The 17,194-nt window shown below is 49.9% G+C and overlaps 1 protein-coding gene across 5 annotated transcripts in view; it reads right to left on the bottom strand.

The window, feature by feature from the left end:
* Positions 1-14: 14 nt before the first annotated feature.
* The window catches only part of clasp2 (cytoplasmic linker associated protein 2), a 76,939-nt gene continuing 59,759 nt past the window's right edge, over positions 15-17,194 (bottom strand). The window contains exons 26-44 of one of the 5 annotated variants that reach the window (XM_035428803.1): positions 16,542-16,604; positions 15,327-15,415; positions 14,364-14,387; positions 13,696-13,940; positions 13,358-13,421; positions 12,728-12,802; positions 10,304-10,306; positions 9,518-9,681; positions 9,118-9,196; positions 8,805-8,948; positions 8,388-8,531; positions 7,882-7,991; positions 6,867-7,023; positions 5,257-5,446; positions 4,274-4,467; positions 3,418-3,546; positions 2,526-2,732; positions 2,175-2,291; positions 15-1,872 (exon numbers count right to left, since the gene is read on the bottom strand). In XM_035428803.1, coding sequence (XP_035284694.1) covers positions 1,798-1,872; positions 2,175-2,291; positions 2,526-2,732; positions 3,418-3,546; positions 4,274-4,467; positions 5,257-5,446; positions 6,867-7,023; positions 7,882-7,991; positions 8,388-8,531; positions 8,805-8,948; positions 9,118-9,196; positions 9,518-9,681; positions 10,304-10,306; positions 12,728-12,802; positions 13,358-13,421; positions 13,696-13,940; positions 14,364-14,387; positions 15,327-15,415; positions 16,542-16,604 — 2,273 coding nt within the window. In that variant the 3' untranslated portion in view covers positions 15-1,797. The remainder of the gene's footprint in view (positions 1,873-2,174; positions 2,292-2,525; positions 2,733-3,417; positions 3,547-4,273; positions 4,468-5,256; positions 5,447-6,866; positions 7,024-7,881; positions 7,992-8,387; positions 8,532-8,804; positions 8,949-9,117; positions 9,197-9,517; positions 9,682-10,303; positions 10,307-12,727; positions 12,803-13,357; positions 13,422-13,695; positions 13,941-14,363; positions 14,388-15,326; positions 15,416-16,541; positions 16,605-17,194) is intronic. The other 4 variants (XM_035428805.1, XM_035428806.1, XM_035428807.1 and 1 more) reach the window with 4 other exon arrangements.

Below are 17,194 nucleotides of genomic sequence, written 5' to 3'. Positions count from 1 at the left end.
GACAACAACGACACTTTTTCAAGGTTCTGTACAATTTTATTTCCGGTATATGCACAACTATGCACGGGTATATAAATACACAAAGGAACCAGAAGTGAAAACTAAAATGATACACTCACAAGCAACAAAACAAAAAAGAAAAAACAACTGTTAAAGAGGAAAAAGGGTGACGTTGATGCCATTTTGCCATTCAAGTCTGTAAATACATTTCTACAAATTTTCCATTGAAGAAAAATAACTACTTTTGCGACAAGAGAAAATAGGATAAATTCAGCCTCCAGCCAACAGGCCGCTCATTAATGAATCTTTTCAGTTTCTGGCTGAACTCTCGGGAAAGCAAATGGTGTTCAGAAGGTGTTGAAAGAAGATCAAATCAGAGACAGAGATCAGACAGTGAGAACACAGGAGAGAACAGATGAGAGATTGAGTGTGTGAGTGTGTGTGCGTGTGTGTGTGTACAAATGCAAGGGGAAGTTTCAGGGGTACAATGTGTGACCTGAGACCCCCTCTTGGACACCCAGCACATTCTGTAACATCCCCGAACAGGATATCGCTCATCTCATCAGTTCTGTATATGATTTTTAGGGGAGCCACGGTTACAGAGATTTCCCCAAATGCATCACACAAGATTTGACAGGAAGACTGCATGAAACCCTGCTATAGGTGGAGAATCAGTTGAGAAGGAAAATTTCTGTTCATGTTAGGGGATTGTTAACAGAAACAAAAAGCCGTGCAGGCCAAAAGGGAGACTTTACTAAACGTACCGCACTTGTGCTACATTAGCACATCCTTGAAGGTCATGACACCCCAGCAACTATAACCACCTTTCACCTCAGACTGCACCGCGGAAAGCGAACAGATCGTACCACCTGACGCCTGCCCCAGCGATCGGCTCCCTGTAAGGTGGCTGCAGTGCCGGACAGGCCTGCCTGTTGCTGCAGTAACTCAGGTGTTGGTGCTGACTGCAGAAATTCACTCAAGTCACCAAGTAAAAACCATGGCGAGCTGAGAGCAAACAGCATTCTAAACGATCTCTTTCCCTCGTGAAACCTAAAATTAAGGAACTGTTTCAGCCCCGTGAAATATTTAACGTGTTCTCGCATATGGCTATGCAACCACAGAAGAGGAGATAATGGAGTGAAAATGCTTCCTTCCTGTCTGGCTAAGGCTTCATGTTTGAAGGAGCACCGTTGCCATGGCAGCAGACATGTTCCATTAGCGTTGTAAATGGATTAATATTTGATGCATGATCCTGGGTCTAGCACTTTTGAGGTCACCATTACAGAAACCTTCCCACTATCTCAGCCCATCTGAACCATCATCAGGAACAAAAAATCTGCACTTTTATTTGTATATACTGGAACTGAAGTAAAAACAAACAATGCTTAAGAGACAAAAACAAAATAGATCACTGAACAGAAGCACCTTTCTCCACTCCTGTTTAAAGCAGTTGATTGACTTCCTCATAAGCTTTACAGAAACAGGAAAAAAAGATATAAAGCCGTAACTGAGATGAGGAATACTGGTAGGATTGTGCTGCAGGAGGTGGGAGACGGGCTGGAACTGGAACCCCGTCTGTGATGTAGAAGCAACGCGTCTGAATGAAGGATGACACTGCTGAGCTGCACACGGAAAGTTCCAGAGCCAAGTGTAGCAGGCAGCATGCAGGGTGGAGACCAGGAGAGGGTGTCCTGCACTGTGAGGGCCACAGCCCGACTGCGCTTCCCGTGAGAGTCTCAGTCATGCTCTGACCGGCCAGCAGGAGGCGATGTCCGCCCGCGCTCTTAAGCCCCGGCTCTAGAGGTCTGCTGTGGGATCGCCCCCGCCAGGGCCCGACTGAGCCCGCTTGATGTACAGATTTAACAGCTTGAGCTGCGAGAGAGGAGGAGAGAGAGAAAGGAGTGCAAACCACTGCTCACGCATGGAGAACGAGTATTCAGGCTGTCCTTAGGATGATTACAATGTGAGAGATGCACAGGTCTGGGGCTGCTTTGAGGTGTCTTTAAATACGCCCATCCAAAAAGAAGGGGGAAATGGGGGTGTTTACAAAGGGAGGGGGAGAGGGAGGAGGGAGGAGGGGTCAAGGGCGGGCAGAGGGGGGAGTGGCTAAATGGACAGAGGGCAGGGGTGGGGCGAGGGGTGGGGCAGATGGGCGGGGTCCCAGCGCGACTCACCTTGCTGCCGGACAGCAGGCCGAGGTGTGGCTTCAGCTCCTCCCCGATGACGGTGTAAATGGCGACGAGGCAGAACACGCAGGCCTTGCGCACGCTGCTCTCTGTGTTATCGTAGCCCTGGAGGACGAGGCACGCCATGACACACTGCAACACCGCAACGTCCTACTGCGCGCACACCCAGTCACACACACACACCCATTACACACGGTCCCGCACAGTAACTCAATCATACACTTTAACTCACGCGTCATACACAGTAACCAAGTCACTCATTAATTCAGTCGTACACAGTAACCCGGTTATACTCAGTAACGCAGACACGCACAGACCGGTGACGCATATGCGCCCCACCTGGATGAGCCCGGGGACGATCTCGGGGAGCAGCTGGTTCATATGCTCTCTGGGGATGCGCTCGATTACTTTGGTCTGCATTTTGATGGCGGCCAGGTTCATGGGGTAGTCGGCCGACTGGATGATGGGACACAGGACCTTGATGCACTGCTCTGGGCTGATGGAGGTCGCCAGCATGGCTGCAGTCTCCTCTGCCGCACGCACCACCTGTGTGGGGACAGAGCAGGGTCAGACTCACTGAGGGAGAGAGAGTCAGAGACACTGAGGGAGAGAGAGTCAGAGACACTGAGGGAGAGAGAGTCAGTCAGACTCACTGAGGGAGAGACAGTCAGACTCACTGAGGGAGAGACAGTCAGAAAGAGAGAGCGAGAGAGAGAGAGAGTCAGACAGAGGGAGCGAGAGAGTCAGACACTGAGGGAGAGAGAGACAGTCAGAGACAGGGAGGGACAGAGAGAGTCAGAGACACTGAGGGAGAGAAAGAATAATTCCAGAGCACAGGGAAGATGAAAAACAGGGAAATGTCCACAATCTACCCCCCCCCCAATCTCATTTATCCAGTGCTTCCCCTATTGCTCTCCCCGGTCAAAGTCTGAGCGCTCAAAGCAAAGTGTGTAGTTCTATTGACCACTAAACCTGTAAATCAGTCACCTGCACCAAAGTAGCCTCGTGCTGTAAAACAAAGCGTCACTGAGAGCTGAGACCAGGAAAGGCACGGCAGGGCGAGAAAGAACCGGCTGCAGACCAGCGTTCCTCAGCCCTGTGCTCCAGCGTAGCCCTGGGCTCCAGCGCAGCCCTGTGCTCCAGCGCAGCCCTGTGCTCCAGCGCAGCCCTGGGCTCCGGCGCACACGGTGCGTTCAAACCGCGTTCGCTTAACGGGGTCGGGTGCACTGACCTCCTTGTGAGCGTCTTTGTGGGCCTCCAGGACCTTCATGATGGTGAGCTCTGCGTAGTTCTTGAAGCGCGAGGGCTGACAGTTCAGGATCTCTTTCAGCACTCTCAACGCCAGCGCCCTGATCACATGCTGGAGGAGAGAGCAGAGTGAAATCACTCACAGTGAAACCGTATATACCGCACCACTATCATTTACCATTAGCACTCACAGTAATACGGATCATACCTCAGCATCAACGCCCAATGACATCATAAAATGTATCATAAACACTCATGATAACATTACACCGCCATCGTTAACTTTCAGCATTTATCAACTTCCTGTGTTACCATCATTCATGAATAATGCTTCAACACAGATTCATTAAAGGTGAAGATCACGCCACTATTTTTTGATGCAGGTCACAGAAAGGCTGGGGCCTCTGGCATGCGTGTCTCATTGAGGTTTGTTCAGTCCACAGATGGGTGTGAGTGCGTGCGTGCATGCGTGTGCATTCACGTGTACAGATCTGTGCATGTATAGATCAGCACGGGTATAGATCTGTGCATGTATAGATCAGCACGGGTATAGATCTGTGCATGTATAGATCAGCATGGGTATAGATCTGTGCATGTATAGATCAGCACGGGTATAGATCTGTGCATGTATAGATCAGCACAGGTATAGATCTGTGCATGTATAGATCAGCACGTGTACAGATCTGTGCATGTATAGATCAGCATGGGTATAGATCTGTGCATGTATAGATCAGCATGGGTATAGATCTGTGCATGTATAGATCAGCACGGGTATAGATCTGTGCATGTATAGATCAGCACGGGTATAGATCTGTGCGGTCTTTCGGCTGGCCCCCTACCTCCCGATCCCCCAGGGTCTCCAGCAGGAGCAGCAGGATGGTTTTGAAGTGCTCGTCCCAGACCAGCAGCTGCTTATCCCGAATCAGCTTCATCAACTCGCTCAGCGCCGCCTTCCTCTCCTCCACGCGCTCCTCGTGATTGGACAGATCTTTCAGGATCTCAGCCACCATCTCTGACTGGTCCAAGCTGCTGTCTGTTAGAGCCAGGGAAGGGACAAGTGGGCCAGTAAAGTTAAACGCATTATAAACTGTTTTACAGCCAGGCATAACAGGAAATTAAATGGACAACAGCGCAAAAAAAAACAGCAGTTAAGTGATCTGTATAACACAGGAATGAAGTGTAACTGAAATATAGTTGCATTGTTCTTCAAAGTTGTGTTTGATAATGGTTCACAATGGTCAACCTGTCTTTGGTTAGAGCTCAAAAACAAACCCCTGGTCCAGAAGTCGGACTTTATTTCCTCTAAACAAGGATTTTACTGACAGCATGAGCAGGCAAGAACACATCAGAGCCTCAACTGATCTCTCATGAGTTTGACTGCTTGGCTGTCTGACATGAACTTGAAAGAATGTATGACTGATCTGAACATATAAAAAACTATGACGAGTTTGCAGCGGGCTAATTTCCCATGCACGCTCACACACACGCGCTCACACATGCTTACACACGCACGCTCACACACGCTCACACACACACGCTCACACATGCTTAAACACGCACGCTCACACACATGTATGCTCACACGCACACTCACACACGCATGCTCACACATGCTTACACACGCACGCTCACACGCACACTCACACACACGTATGCTCACACGCACACACACACACACACGCACGCTCGCTCACACACGCGCGCTCACACATGCTTACACACGCACGCTCACACGCACACTCACACACACGCACGCACGCTCACACACACGTATGCTCACACGCACACTCACACACACATGCACGCTCACACACGTACGTACACAGTGCCAATGAGCCCGTGCTGCTGTCCTTGAGAATGGACGAGTCGTCGGAGTAATTGATGGGGTTGTAGTCGCGCGTTCCGCGTGGGCTGGAGTGTTTCAGAGGCAAGGTGTTGAGGAGAGAGGTCTTATTGTCCAACGCGGTGCGGCCAGAGTCCAGGGTGTCCACACCACCGCCCCCAAAGCCGCCCTAGGGGAGAGGCCCAGAGAGGACATGAGTACAAAACCTGGGACCAACAACACAGACACTGGCCCGGAAACGGCCGATGAAAACCTCTGAGCCAAACCAATCAAAACGCCAGAGAAAAGCACCCTCAGTATCACAACCGACACTTACAGACAACAAAAAATAAATAAGACATTGTGCCATATGTGTAATTTGCCATTATTAGGAGGGTGAAATTAGAATTTGATTAATTCTGGCATCACCAACTGACCATAACTAGTTGGAATGAAAGGCAAAAGGGAAGGAGAGGAAGAAGGGAATGTTTTTCACCCCTCAAGTGGTATCGAGGCAGTGAGAAGGCCTTTGTTTACATCGGGCATGTTTCCCCCACCCCCTGGAATGTCCTGAGCATGTCTTGTGAGGGACAAAATAAGGAGGAGGGGGGGAGAGGGGGCTATCCGGTTTCCAGACCCTAATCACCGACCCTGGGCTGAAATGCCAACCCCTGTGGGACCATGAGCCTTTGCAGGGCAGGGCAGCCCAAATTATCCCTTTTATGGAAAACCTGTCCGTGGCAATAACACACGGTACTGATCAGGACAGTGGAGTGGAGCTGGAAACAGTGTGAGTGACAGGTTGGTTTTGAATCCTGAAGGTTGCAGTTTCAAGTCCCAGGCGTTAAAAGACAAATAGCCAGCCAACGGGAATGAAGGCAGAGGGAGAGAGTTTTTAGTCTGTACTCCTATCAGCCTGTTAGATACAGGAGCTCCACGGTTGCATCTGATGGTAAACCGTGACAAAAACCCGACACTGCCACTCAGAATAAAACGTACCACAGAGGACTGAATTTGCCCCTGTTTCTGTGGAAGCCTGGGGGGCATTTCTAGGATCACTAGCATTGGGGTAAAATAACCAGCTCAGATTACAGAGAAAAGCACGCAGAGCCAAAATAGCCCCTCTGAAAAGGTGAGCAGCAGGATGGGTTTCACAAACAGCACGTCATCGCTGACACCTGGAGCATTTCCCACATGAACCTGGGAGGGGTTGGGGGCGGGGTCACGCGTGGGACAGCCTGGGGTCTAAGCCAGGGTGGGAATCTCAACCGTCTGCCCTCTATAAAGCCAGCGTGGCCGTGCGAACAGGAGGGACTGTCAGGAGCTCTATAAATACCAGGGAACACCTGTCCTACCGAAAATAAGCAGCCATCTTTGCACACTCATAAGCCAGTTCAGACGGCGTAGTGGTTCCAATGGCATTGTAAGAAAGTCCCATAGGGCATTATTACCATTTATTACGACTCAGAAGAAGAACCAGGAGAAATAACAGCATACTGTCTGTCACAAAAAGAAAAAGTATAAAAAACTAAAATAAAAATGTGTCACCATCGTTATTAACAATTGTTACTCCCCCCCAGGCTCCCCCCGAACTGCCCCGGGACACTCACGGCGTCCCCTTCCCCGTCTCTCTTGCCGTCCCGCCGGGGAGGGTCGTTCATGTCCTCCTGGCTGCGCACGCTGAAGTTCTGGATGGCCTCGGTCACTCCCCGCAGGGAGCTGTAGATGTCGTCCGAGTTCATGTTTTCCGTGTCGTAGTCGAATGCGCTGCGGGGAGGGAGGGGATGGGGACTGCGGTTTGGCATAACTGACCCTGGTTCATAATAAAACCCCTTCACGAGCAGTAAGGACAACATGGGGATTTGAAGGTCATGCTGTCAGCAACAGGCTGCTAAACAGCTGCTCCTTTAAACTCATACCAGCATGCAGTACTGTATTTATAAAACAGGAAAGAGTACTACTGCACTCTGTATCGTAAAGTAAAACTGTGTGCGTGGGTGTGTGTGCATGTGAAAGAGAGTGTGTGTGTCTATTGAGTGTGCACATGTGCGTGCGTGCATGCATATGTGAGTGTTTGTGTGTGTGTTTGTCTGTGCCTATGTGTGTGTGAGTGCATGCGTGTGTCTGTGTGTGTGTACGTGCCTATATGTGTGCGTGAATGGGTGCGTGTTTGTGTGTGTGTGCGCATGGATGCCTATGCGTGCGTGTGCATGCGTGTGTGTGTGTGTTTTTGGAGCAGGGTCTCCTTACCTTGGTGAGGGTGTGTTCTGAGAGAGGTTGGTGGGTGAGGAGAGGGGGCTGGACCAGCCGGCCGGGGAGCGGGGGGTGTGTGTGTGCGTGTGTGTGCGTGTGCGTGTGTGTTTGGGGAGCTGGGTCTCCTTACCTTGGTGAGGGTGTGTTCTGTGAGAGGTTGGTGGGTGAGGTGAGGGGGCTGGACCAGCCGGCCGGGGAGCGGGGGGTGTGTGTGTGCGTGCGTGTATGTGTTTGGGGAGCAGGGTCTCCTTACCTTGGTGAGGGTGTGTTCTGAGAGAGGTTGGTGGGTGAGGTGAGGGGGCTGGACCAGCCGGCCGGGGAGCGGGGGGTGTGTGTGTGTGCGTGTGTGTTTGGGGAGCTGGGTCTCCTTACCTTGGTGAGGGTGTGTTCTGAGAGAGGTTGGTGGGTGAGGTGAGGGGGCTGGACCAGCCGGCCAGGGAGCGGGGGGTGTGTCGGGCGGTGAGGGGGCTGCCCACTGAGGCCTGCGGAGAGACAGAGCCCACGGTCAAAATGCCCGCTGTGAAGAAGCGCTCTCACTCAATGTGCACGCTGATGCTTCACTCTCCTGGTTTGGCAAACAGCCTCACATTATTCCAATAAAGCAGACTGAAGCAGGGCATTGCCGTATAACGGGGCAAGAGAGAAAACATTTTCCCCCCTAACTGGGATTTAAAAGCTCAGCTAGGGACTGGTTTTGGTAATTGCCCTTGCTTATAAACACATAACTCGTTTTACCAAATAAGTGAATGTAGGGATATAAACAGGGACGAGACATACATTTGCTAAGCGTTGCCGTAAATAACAGAATATAGGGGCAACGCACAAGCTGAAATTAAACACTGCCATTAGTAAGGGAGTAAATGCGAAATAGGAGGCACCTGCGCAGTGTTGCCGGTGTTGCGCAGGTGGTTCTGCAGGAGTTTGGTAGCCTGGTCCTGGAAGGCTTTAGGCAAGGAGCCCAGCAGCATGGTGAACTCTGGGGTGTTCAGCTGGAAGAGGGAGATCAGGACCGACTGTGCCGCCTGCAAACCACACGGCAACAGCAATCAGCGCCAGCCAATCAGAAAACATTCAGTCAGTTTACTCATAATCTTTGATGAACGTACATTTAAATGACTAAAATAAGTCTAAACACAAAAGATTTTAGACTGCTACAACAAAGGCTTCAGTGGCAAATTTGTTCACTAAAACTAATAAATAAGATTGTATGGCTACAGTGAGACTAAATTCAAGGCATTTTGGCCATTTAGACTAAGACAATGACTAAAACAGTTAGTATAACCCAACATGAGTACCTTCCTGACATCAGAACTCTTGGACTCTGTGGTCCAGGTGATGATGCGAGAGATGGCCAAAAGAGTCTCGCTGGAATTGACAAAGTCCGTGGGCTCCATCTGCATGGTCAGCGTCTCTATGTACTTCAAGATGGCCGCCTTCACCTAGAGGTGAATAACTACAATGACCAGAATGCAACAGCAACCGTCTGCCCTTGTTCCTGCAGTGAACGCACTTTCCCCGTCAAACGAGGCCGGCGCAGCTGAACGCAAAGGCCCGTAAGCACAGGGTGAGGAAAGGAGGGGGGGCGGTCTCTCAGCATGGCACCCGTACCTTCAGGTTGGGTGTCTGGGTCTGGTCGACCGTAAACCTCATCAGAATGGCAAACTGCAAGTCCTTGGGGAAGGACTCCCTGCAAAGGAGGAGAGGTGTTATTTTCTAAAAACTGCTGCATTTCTGTGAGTCCACACAAAACTAAAAGTTGATATCAGGATATAATTTTTTTTGGTCAGCTTTTAACCTACACTAAAAGATAATCACACAATACCCTGTTTCTACTTACAGTATTTCCTACAATAGTGGACAAGTATATCTTTCCAAATTGCACCATCTAATGTTAGGACCACATTTCTTTCATTGCTGAAGCAATTTTACATTTTAAAAAAGGAAAAGAAAACTGGTTCAGGGGGACAAATAAGAGTACAGCCCCACTGCACCCAACCCTCGCGCCCACCTGGTGACGTCCAGCGCTTTCTGGACCTTGGACTGGACCGAGCCCAGCAGGTCAGCGCCCATCTTCTTCAGCAGCTGCGTGAGCAGGACGAAGAGCCAGTCCTGCAGGTCCTCCTTATGCACATGGATGAAGTCCACCAGGGTCTCCAGGAACATGCTGAACACCTGCAGGGAGAGCGTGGGTGGGACAGGGTAATGTCACATGGCCCCCCCAGAGACAAACGGTCTCCGCACCCTCCCCCCCCCCCCACAGGACTACACACACGACGGAGGGAGGAGACCAGTGCAGCACAGCGAGCTCAGGCTTCCACTGGCTTCACTCCCTCCAGAAGACAGGAAAGCAAGCATTAGTCTGCAGAGAGACGCTGGAGCTTAGCACTACAGGGTGACACACTTATGACACACGACAGCACAAACACCTATCAAAGCGGATATAAATGAATGATGTTTGGCAGCAAGAGAATAGCCCATGCAAACTAAAAGCAGAAATGAGTGAAGTACATCCAAATCAAGTGAAATGGAAATTTTAAGATTTTAACAGAGGAACTCAGACAAAGCAAAGCACTTTTCAAGAAAGGAATATGCATAATTGTTTGTAATTTAAGCATTTTATAGCCCCTAAAGCACTAAAACGTCAGTGTGTCAGTACATAGTGTAAAATCAGTTTGTCTTTTCTTATTTTATTTTTTGGAGAAGCAAAAGATGAGCTCAGTAGCCACAAAATGACATGGATAGTCTGAAAGTCATGCAAAGGGACAGCTTTCCAACAAATACTGAACAAACTTACTCTCTACCGTGAGTTCCACAACAGGGAGGAGGAATGCAAAAAAGAGAGATAAATACACGAATGAATCACAATTCAGTTACCTTCAAATTCAAAACACAAGTCTGTTACTGCTTGTGAGACATTACCACAAAAACTGCAGACAGAAACCTGTTCAAGTTATTGAGCATTAAACATATTACTCTGAACAAAATGTATATTTGACAGTACCAATAAGGGTCATTGATAATGTACATAAAACACTTGGAGGCTTCAGTTGACATTTTCGTATCACATAATTTCAGGAAAATAAAAGGTAAATGGTATAATCAGAGAAATGCTGAATGCGTTACTCAGTTAAGTGCACAGTACTGCACAGCTCCTGCAAGAGTGTATTCACAAATCTTCACACAAGCCTTGTTGATTTTAATACCTCCAATGGTGTTCCAGTGGAAGTTCAAAACAATTTGTACTTTTCAAACATTGCAAAATGAAACCAATTTTCATTCACCATATAATAAGGAATTTTGAGTGAGAGAGTTTTTAGAATGGCATACAACTAAACACACACCAAAATTTCTTTCCTTAGCAGATTCCTGGTAGCAACGCTCTGATATTGGCTGATATGGCAGTCATGTACATGAATAACAGGACGGAGAAAACTTCTACAGAAACTACGGCTATGGAGCTCACTACTGGTCCCAGAGATGGGTACTGAAACAGAGGGAAGGGGAGTGAGAGAGGCACTGAAACAGAGGGAAGGAGAGTGAGAGAGGCACTGAGACAGAGGGAAGGAGAGTGAGAGAGGCACTGAGACAGAGGGAAGGGGAGTGAGAGAGGCACTGAGACAGAGGGAAGGGGAGAGTGAGGCACTGAGACAGAGGGAAGGAGAGTGAGAGAGGCACTGAGACAGAGGGAAGGGGAGAGTGAGAGAGGCACTGAGACATAGGGAAGGGGAGAGTGAGAGAGGCACTGAGACAGAGGGAAGGGGAGAGTGAGGCACTGAGACAGAGGGAAGGGGAGAGAGAGGCACTGAGACAGAGGGAAGGAGAGTGAGAGAGGCACTGAGACAGAGGGAAGGGGAGAGTGAGAGAGGCACTGAGACATAGGGAAGGGGAGAGTGAGAGAGGCACTGAGAGAGGGAAGGGGAGAGTGAGAGAGGCACTGAGACAGAGGGAAGGGGAGAGAGAGGCTCTGAGATAGAGGGAAGGGGAGAGAAAGGCACTGAGACAGAGGGAAGGGGAGAGTGAGAGAGGCACTGAGACAGAGGGAAGGGGGGAGAGAGGCTCTGAGATAGAGGGAAGGGGAGTGAGAGAGGCAATGAGACAGAAGGAGGGAGAGTGAGAGAGGCACTGATACAGAGGGAAGGAGAGTGAGAGAGGCACTGAAACAGAGGGAAGGGGAGAGTGAGAGAGGCACTGAGACAGAGGGAAGGGGAGTGAGAGAGGCACTGAAACAGAGGGAAGGGGAGAGTGAGAGAGGCACTGAGAGGGAAGGGGAGTGAGAGAGGCACTGACAGAGGGAAGGAGAGTGAGAGAGGCACTGAGACAGAAGGAGGGAGAGTGAGAGGGGCACTGAGACAGAGGGAAGGGGAGTGAGAGAGGCACTGACAGAGGGAAGGAGAGTGAGAGAGGCACTGAGACAGAGGGAAGGAGAGTGAGAGAGGCACTGAGACAGAGGGAAGGGGAGCGAGAGAGGCACTGAGACAGAGGGAAGGAGAGTGAGAGAGGCACTGAAACAGAGGGAAGGGGAGTGAGAGAGGCACTGAGAGAGGGAAGGGGAGTGAGAGAGGCACTGACAGAGGGAAGGAGAGTGAGAGAGGCACTGAGACAGAGGGAAGGAGAGTGAGAGAGGCACTGAGACAGAGGGAAGGAGAGCGAGAGAGGCACTGAGACAGAGGGAAGGGGAGCGAGAGAGGCACTGAGACAGAGGGAAGGGGAGTGAGAGAGGCACTGAAACAGAGGGAAGGGGAGTGAGAGAGGCACTGAGAGAGGGAAGGAGAGTGAGAGAGGCACTGAAACAGAGGGAAGGGGAGTGAGAGAGGCACTGAAACAGAGGGAAGGGGAGTGAGAGAGGCACTGAGACAGAGGGAAGGGGAGTGAGAGAGGCACTGAGACAGAGGGAAGGAGAGTGAGAGAGGCACTGAGACAGAGGGAAGGGGAGAGTGAAAGAGGCACTGAGAGAGGGAAGGAGAGTGAAAGAGGCACTGAGAGAGGGAAGGGGAGTGAAAGAGGCACTGAGACAGAGGGAAGGGGAGAGAGAGGCACTGAGACAGAGGGAAGGGGAGAGAGAGGCACTGAGACAGAGGGAAGGAGAGTGAGAGAGGCACTGAGACAGAGGGAAGGGGAGAGTGAGAGAGGCACTGATACAGAGAGAAGGGGAGTGAAAGAGGCACTGAGACAGAGGGAAGGGGAGCGAAAGAGGTACAGGGAGTATGTGGAATGGTACCTTAAAGGAGGCTGAGCTTATACCGGATTCTGCCGAGCCATAGCACCTGCTTGAGAGATCGCCTCGCACATCTCGCTGAAAGTCAAATTTGTTACCATTCATCGGAGGCTGGACATTGCCCTTTCCACACATCCAGGTGGAGTAGGCCGAGAAAAAAATGATCATGATAATAATAATAATAGGAGTAAGGAGATCAGGCATTTTCAAGGTTACCGTGGTCACCGCTTTTCCAATTACTGCAACGAGCACTCAATCTGGTTAGTAGATTCTGCTACAGTCTGCATCAGTGTGTTATCTGTCATTCTGTGGCGCATGGTCGCAGCGGGGTCGCCACTGGAGAGGAAGGGAGGAGGAGTTTTGGGGGGGGGGGGTGTTTGATCGAGCGGATTCCTTGCCGAATAAGCGCGCCATTCCTGCGCATGCACGAGTAGCATGCGGTTAGAACGCTCGGGGGGTAGCAATGCGCGTGAGCTGCACCCCCCCGAAGGTGACCGCAAAGCGCATAGCAGTGCTGCTCCGGCCATGCGGCACTCTGGGCTCCTTTATTTTCGGCAGAATCCGGTATGCGAGGGATGGGAGGGTGAGTGGGGTGGGGGGTGGGGGTAGGTGCACCTCGTACGGGGGGCTCACCTTGCTGTGTGGGTCAGCGAACATCCTGGTGAAGATCTCACAGAGTCTCTTCAGCTCCACGCGGCTAGTATGGGGGGAGGGGGATAAACAGGAGTGAAAAAAAAGCGGGTAGGGCTGCTGGACTACATTTCGGAAGTTTGTACAGATTAGCTCAATAAAGAGAGAACATGCCTGGTCTTTAAGGAGTAAAGAAAGCATGACAAATTTATCATACACAGTATTCATTTGAATCCATACAGAGGGCTAGCGTGGCCGTTATTTTACACTTGATTGACTGCCAGGCAGAAAGTACACCCTGATTGGTTATGGGAGCGTGTATGTGAGCCCTGATTGGCTACCTGAGGGTCCTCTGGTTCTTGAGGAGGCTCTGCAGGCCCATGAGGCCCTCCTTCCTCTCGGACCAGTTGGCGCTGGCGCAGCGGTTGAGCACCTCGGCCACGTCCTCCGTCTGCCGCATGTAGGTGGGGACGCCGCCGTTGCGCGAGCTCAAGGAGCGCTCCGAGCAGGCGCTGGACGCGTCGCTGTTGGCGTCGTCGTCCGAGTACATCCCGTACGCGTCGTACCTCCGCCTGGCCGGCTTCTTCTGCACGCGGGAGAGGAGGGGGCGGGGCAGAGAGTCAGCGAGTCCCCACCTCGTATTATTCCATTGGCCGCGATATCAGAAAGCAACGAGCAGTTTGTGTGTTCGTCATATTAAAACATAATATGATCCCACATTTAAGAATTTCACATTTCTATCTACAACCCCCCTCCACTCCCCAGCGACTTCTGTCAACAGAACACCCCGGAGAGAAATCAGACTGTCTAAAGTTTGAGCTGAAAAAGCAAGGGTCCCATTTAACCTGCAAATGTACCTGCACAAGCTGTGCTAAATGTACATGGAGCTTACAGTCCCTGTAATGCTGGGCTCCCCCAGTCAGCAGGGACAGCAACGCAGTCCACACATTGAAGGACAAGAACGGAAAAAACAAGGGAAAAATGGAGGGGAAAAGAAAGGGAAATCTACCTTACTCCTCATGTCTCCCAACAGCTGAGAGCATTAAGAGACAAAAGCGATCATTAGTGAACAGTTATCAGGCCGAGAGAGAGATGAGTGAAAGCGAACACACATCTATACTGCTCTGCTTTACAGAAGCAAGAGACACGTGACAAAGTGTCACCAATGTGTTTAACAAGTCACTATTGTCAAGATCAGAGATGCGTCAAACACCTGTGGATTCTTCAAGGCCTGGACCAGTGAGTTTCTCTTTGCATATTTTGTCATGTAACTTGTATTTTATCATTACTACAAGTTATTTTCAAATGTGTAAATATGGCTTTCATTGCAGCCTGACATAAGTAACAATGAATAAAGTTTATCATTATTATTATTAGAAATGGCTGGCCAAGGGGTTTCCATTTTTATACTGCTGGAAAGCCTTCATCACACTGCGTAACTGGTGGTTTGGTGTGAGAGGAGTGTGTGTGTGTAGGGTGTGATACAGTATTAGTGTGAGGGAGGCAACAGGAGTGTGTGTATGTAGGGTGTGATACAGTATTAGTGTGAGGGAGGCAACAGGAGTGTGTGTGTGTGTGTAGGGTGTGATACAGTATTAGTGTGAGGGAAACATCAGGAGTGTGTGTGTATGTAGGGTGTGATACAGTATTAGTGTGAGGGAAACATCAGGAGTGTGTGTGTATGTAGGGTGTGATACAGTATTAGTGTGAGGGAGGCAACAGGAGTGTGTGTGTGTGTAGGGTGTGATACAGTATTAGTGTGAGGGAAACATCAGGAGTGTGTGTGTATGTAGGGTGTGATACAGTATTAGTGTGAGGGAGGCAACAGGAGTGTGTGCATGTAGGGTGTGATACAGTATTAGTGTGAGGGAGGCAACAGGAGTGTGTGCATGTAGGGTGTGATATTAGTGAGAGGGAGGCATCAGGAGTGTGTGCTGGGTGTATATGTTAAGGCAGAATGTTTGTTCAGTACCAGAGCATCAGCCAGAGCTTCCTCTACATCAGAGCTTGGGTTCAGGATCCGCATGGCGCTGACTGACTGACCCACTCCCAAACCAGAACCTGGGAACACAGAGCAGTATACATCAGACACACACAGAGCAGCATACATCAGATACACACAGAGCAGCATACATCAGACAGACACAGAGCACTGTACATCAGACACACACAGAGCACTGTACATCAGACACACACAGAGCAGCATACATCAGAAACACAAAGAGTGCCAAACATCAGATACACACAGAGCAGCATACATCAGACACACACAGAGCAGCATATATCAGACACACACAGAGCAGCATACATCAGACACACACAGAGCACTGTACATCAGACACACACAGAGCAGCATACATCAGACACACACAGAGCACTGTACATAAGACACACACAGAGCAGCATACATCAGACACACACAGAGCAGTATACATCAGACACACACAGAGCACTGTACATCAGACACACACAGAGCACTGTACATCAGACACACACAGAGCACTGTACATCAGACACACACAGAGCAGCATACATCAGACACACACAGAGCACTGTACATCAGACACACACATAATACACAGAGCACTATACATCAGAAACGGAGAGAAACGCACTCCGAGGGCCGTGCAGAAAATATTCTTAAATCTTATGGATTTGGATTATTTCTGACATACAGACTCAATGTCATTATACGTCATCCCAATAAAACACACAAAAAATATTTTGGGAACATTTACGATGACAAAATCAGAAAAATAAAGAAAAACGCAAACAGGTGCAGGACATGAAGGAGTGATGGAATACCATAATGCAAATAAAATGAAACCCAAATTGTGCTCACCAAGATGTGTGAAAGTAACATACATTTTAAAAACGTGTTGCAGAAATACACACAGAATGTGCAATGACTATTCAGGCTGCAGAAAGCACCGCTACAGACAGGCATTCTCCATGAGGCTTGTCTTCAGTCTCAAAGCCCAGCTGTGCTTTCTTACTGACACACCTGCAGCTTTCTACAGCACTGAACAGTCCAGAGGATGGCCAATAAATAAACGACAAAAATAAACACCCAAATGATGTCTACGTGAACTGATAAAGCCTCATAAGGTCAAAACAACAAGAGGCGCAGAGAAAAAGTTTAAAATATCATCGACTCTGTGAAGATGTGTAAAACCTCGGCCTTCACCTGCAGCCCCAAACACATCCTGGGTGTGGAGGGCCCCGGTGGACCTGGAGAAGTGTCGGGGTGCTGGAACGCAGAACCACACAGAGCCCCGAGCTGTTAGCACCGGCCGCAGGGCCAAACGCACGGGGGGGGGGGGGGGGGGGGGGGGGGGGGGGGAGGGGGGGGGTGAGCGGGAGGGGGGTGACAGCCTGGGGCGGGGGTATTATGGCCTGGGGGACAGGACCAGAAACATGCAGAGAGCTACGGATATACACACTGCCCAAGCCGCTTTTCCTTCCAGCTTATCAGCTGTGGTAATAAATACATAAATAAATCATTAACAAACCTCCAACCAGCTCAAGCTTTATTCAATATGCTACCCTGAAGACAGACCATAATAATTGCACTGCCGTAAAGATGGACAGGAAGACCGGTTCTGCCCTGAAGACAGACAGGAAGACCGGTTCTGCCCTGGAAACAGACAGGAAAACCGGTTCTGCCCTGAATAGAAACAGGAACATCGGTTCTGCCCAGAAGACAGACAGGAAGATCAGTTCTGTCGCAGGTTCTGCTGAGCAGAGTTTATTCTCAAGTCCAAAGTGACATAAACTACCTCCAGTAAATGTCAAACTCGCTGCTGACACAGGCAAAGGAAGTGCAGGAGGATTGATTAC

This window comes from Anguilla anguilla, chromosome 8 (assembly GCF_013347855.1).
Source record: "Anguilla anguilla isolate fAngAng1 chromosome 8, fAngAng1.pri, whole genome shotgun sequence".
In the NCBI taxonomy this organism is placed as follows: Eukaryota; Metazoa; Chordata; class Actinopteri; order Anguilliformes; family Anguillidae; genus Anguilla; species Anguilla anguilla.
The sequence above is the reverse complement of the archived record's forward strand: the minus strand, read 5'-3'. Positions and strand labels throughout refer to the sequence as shown.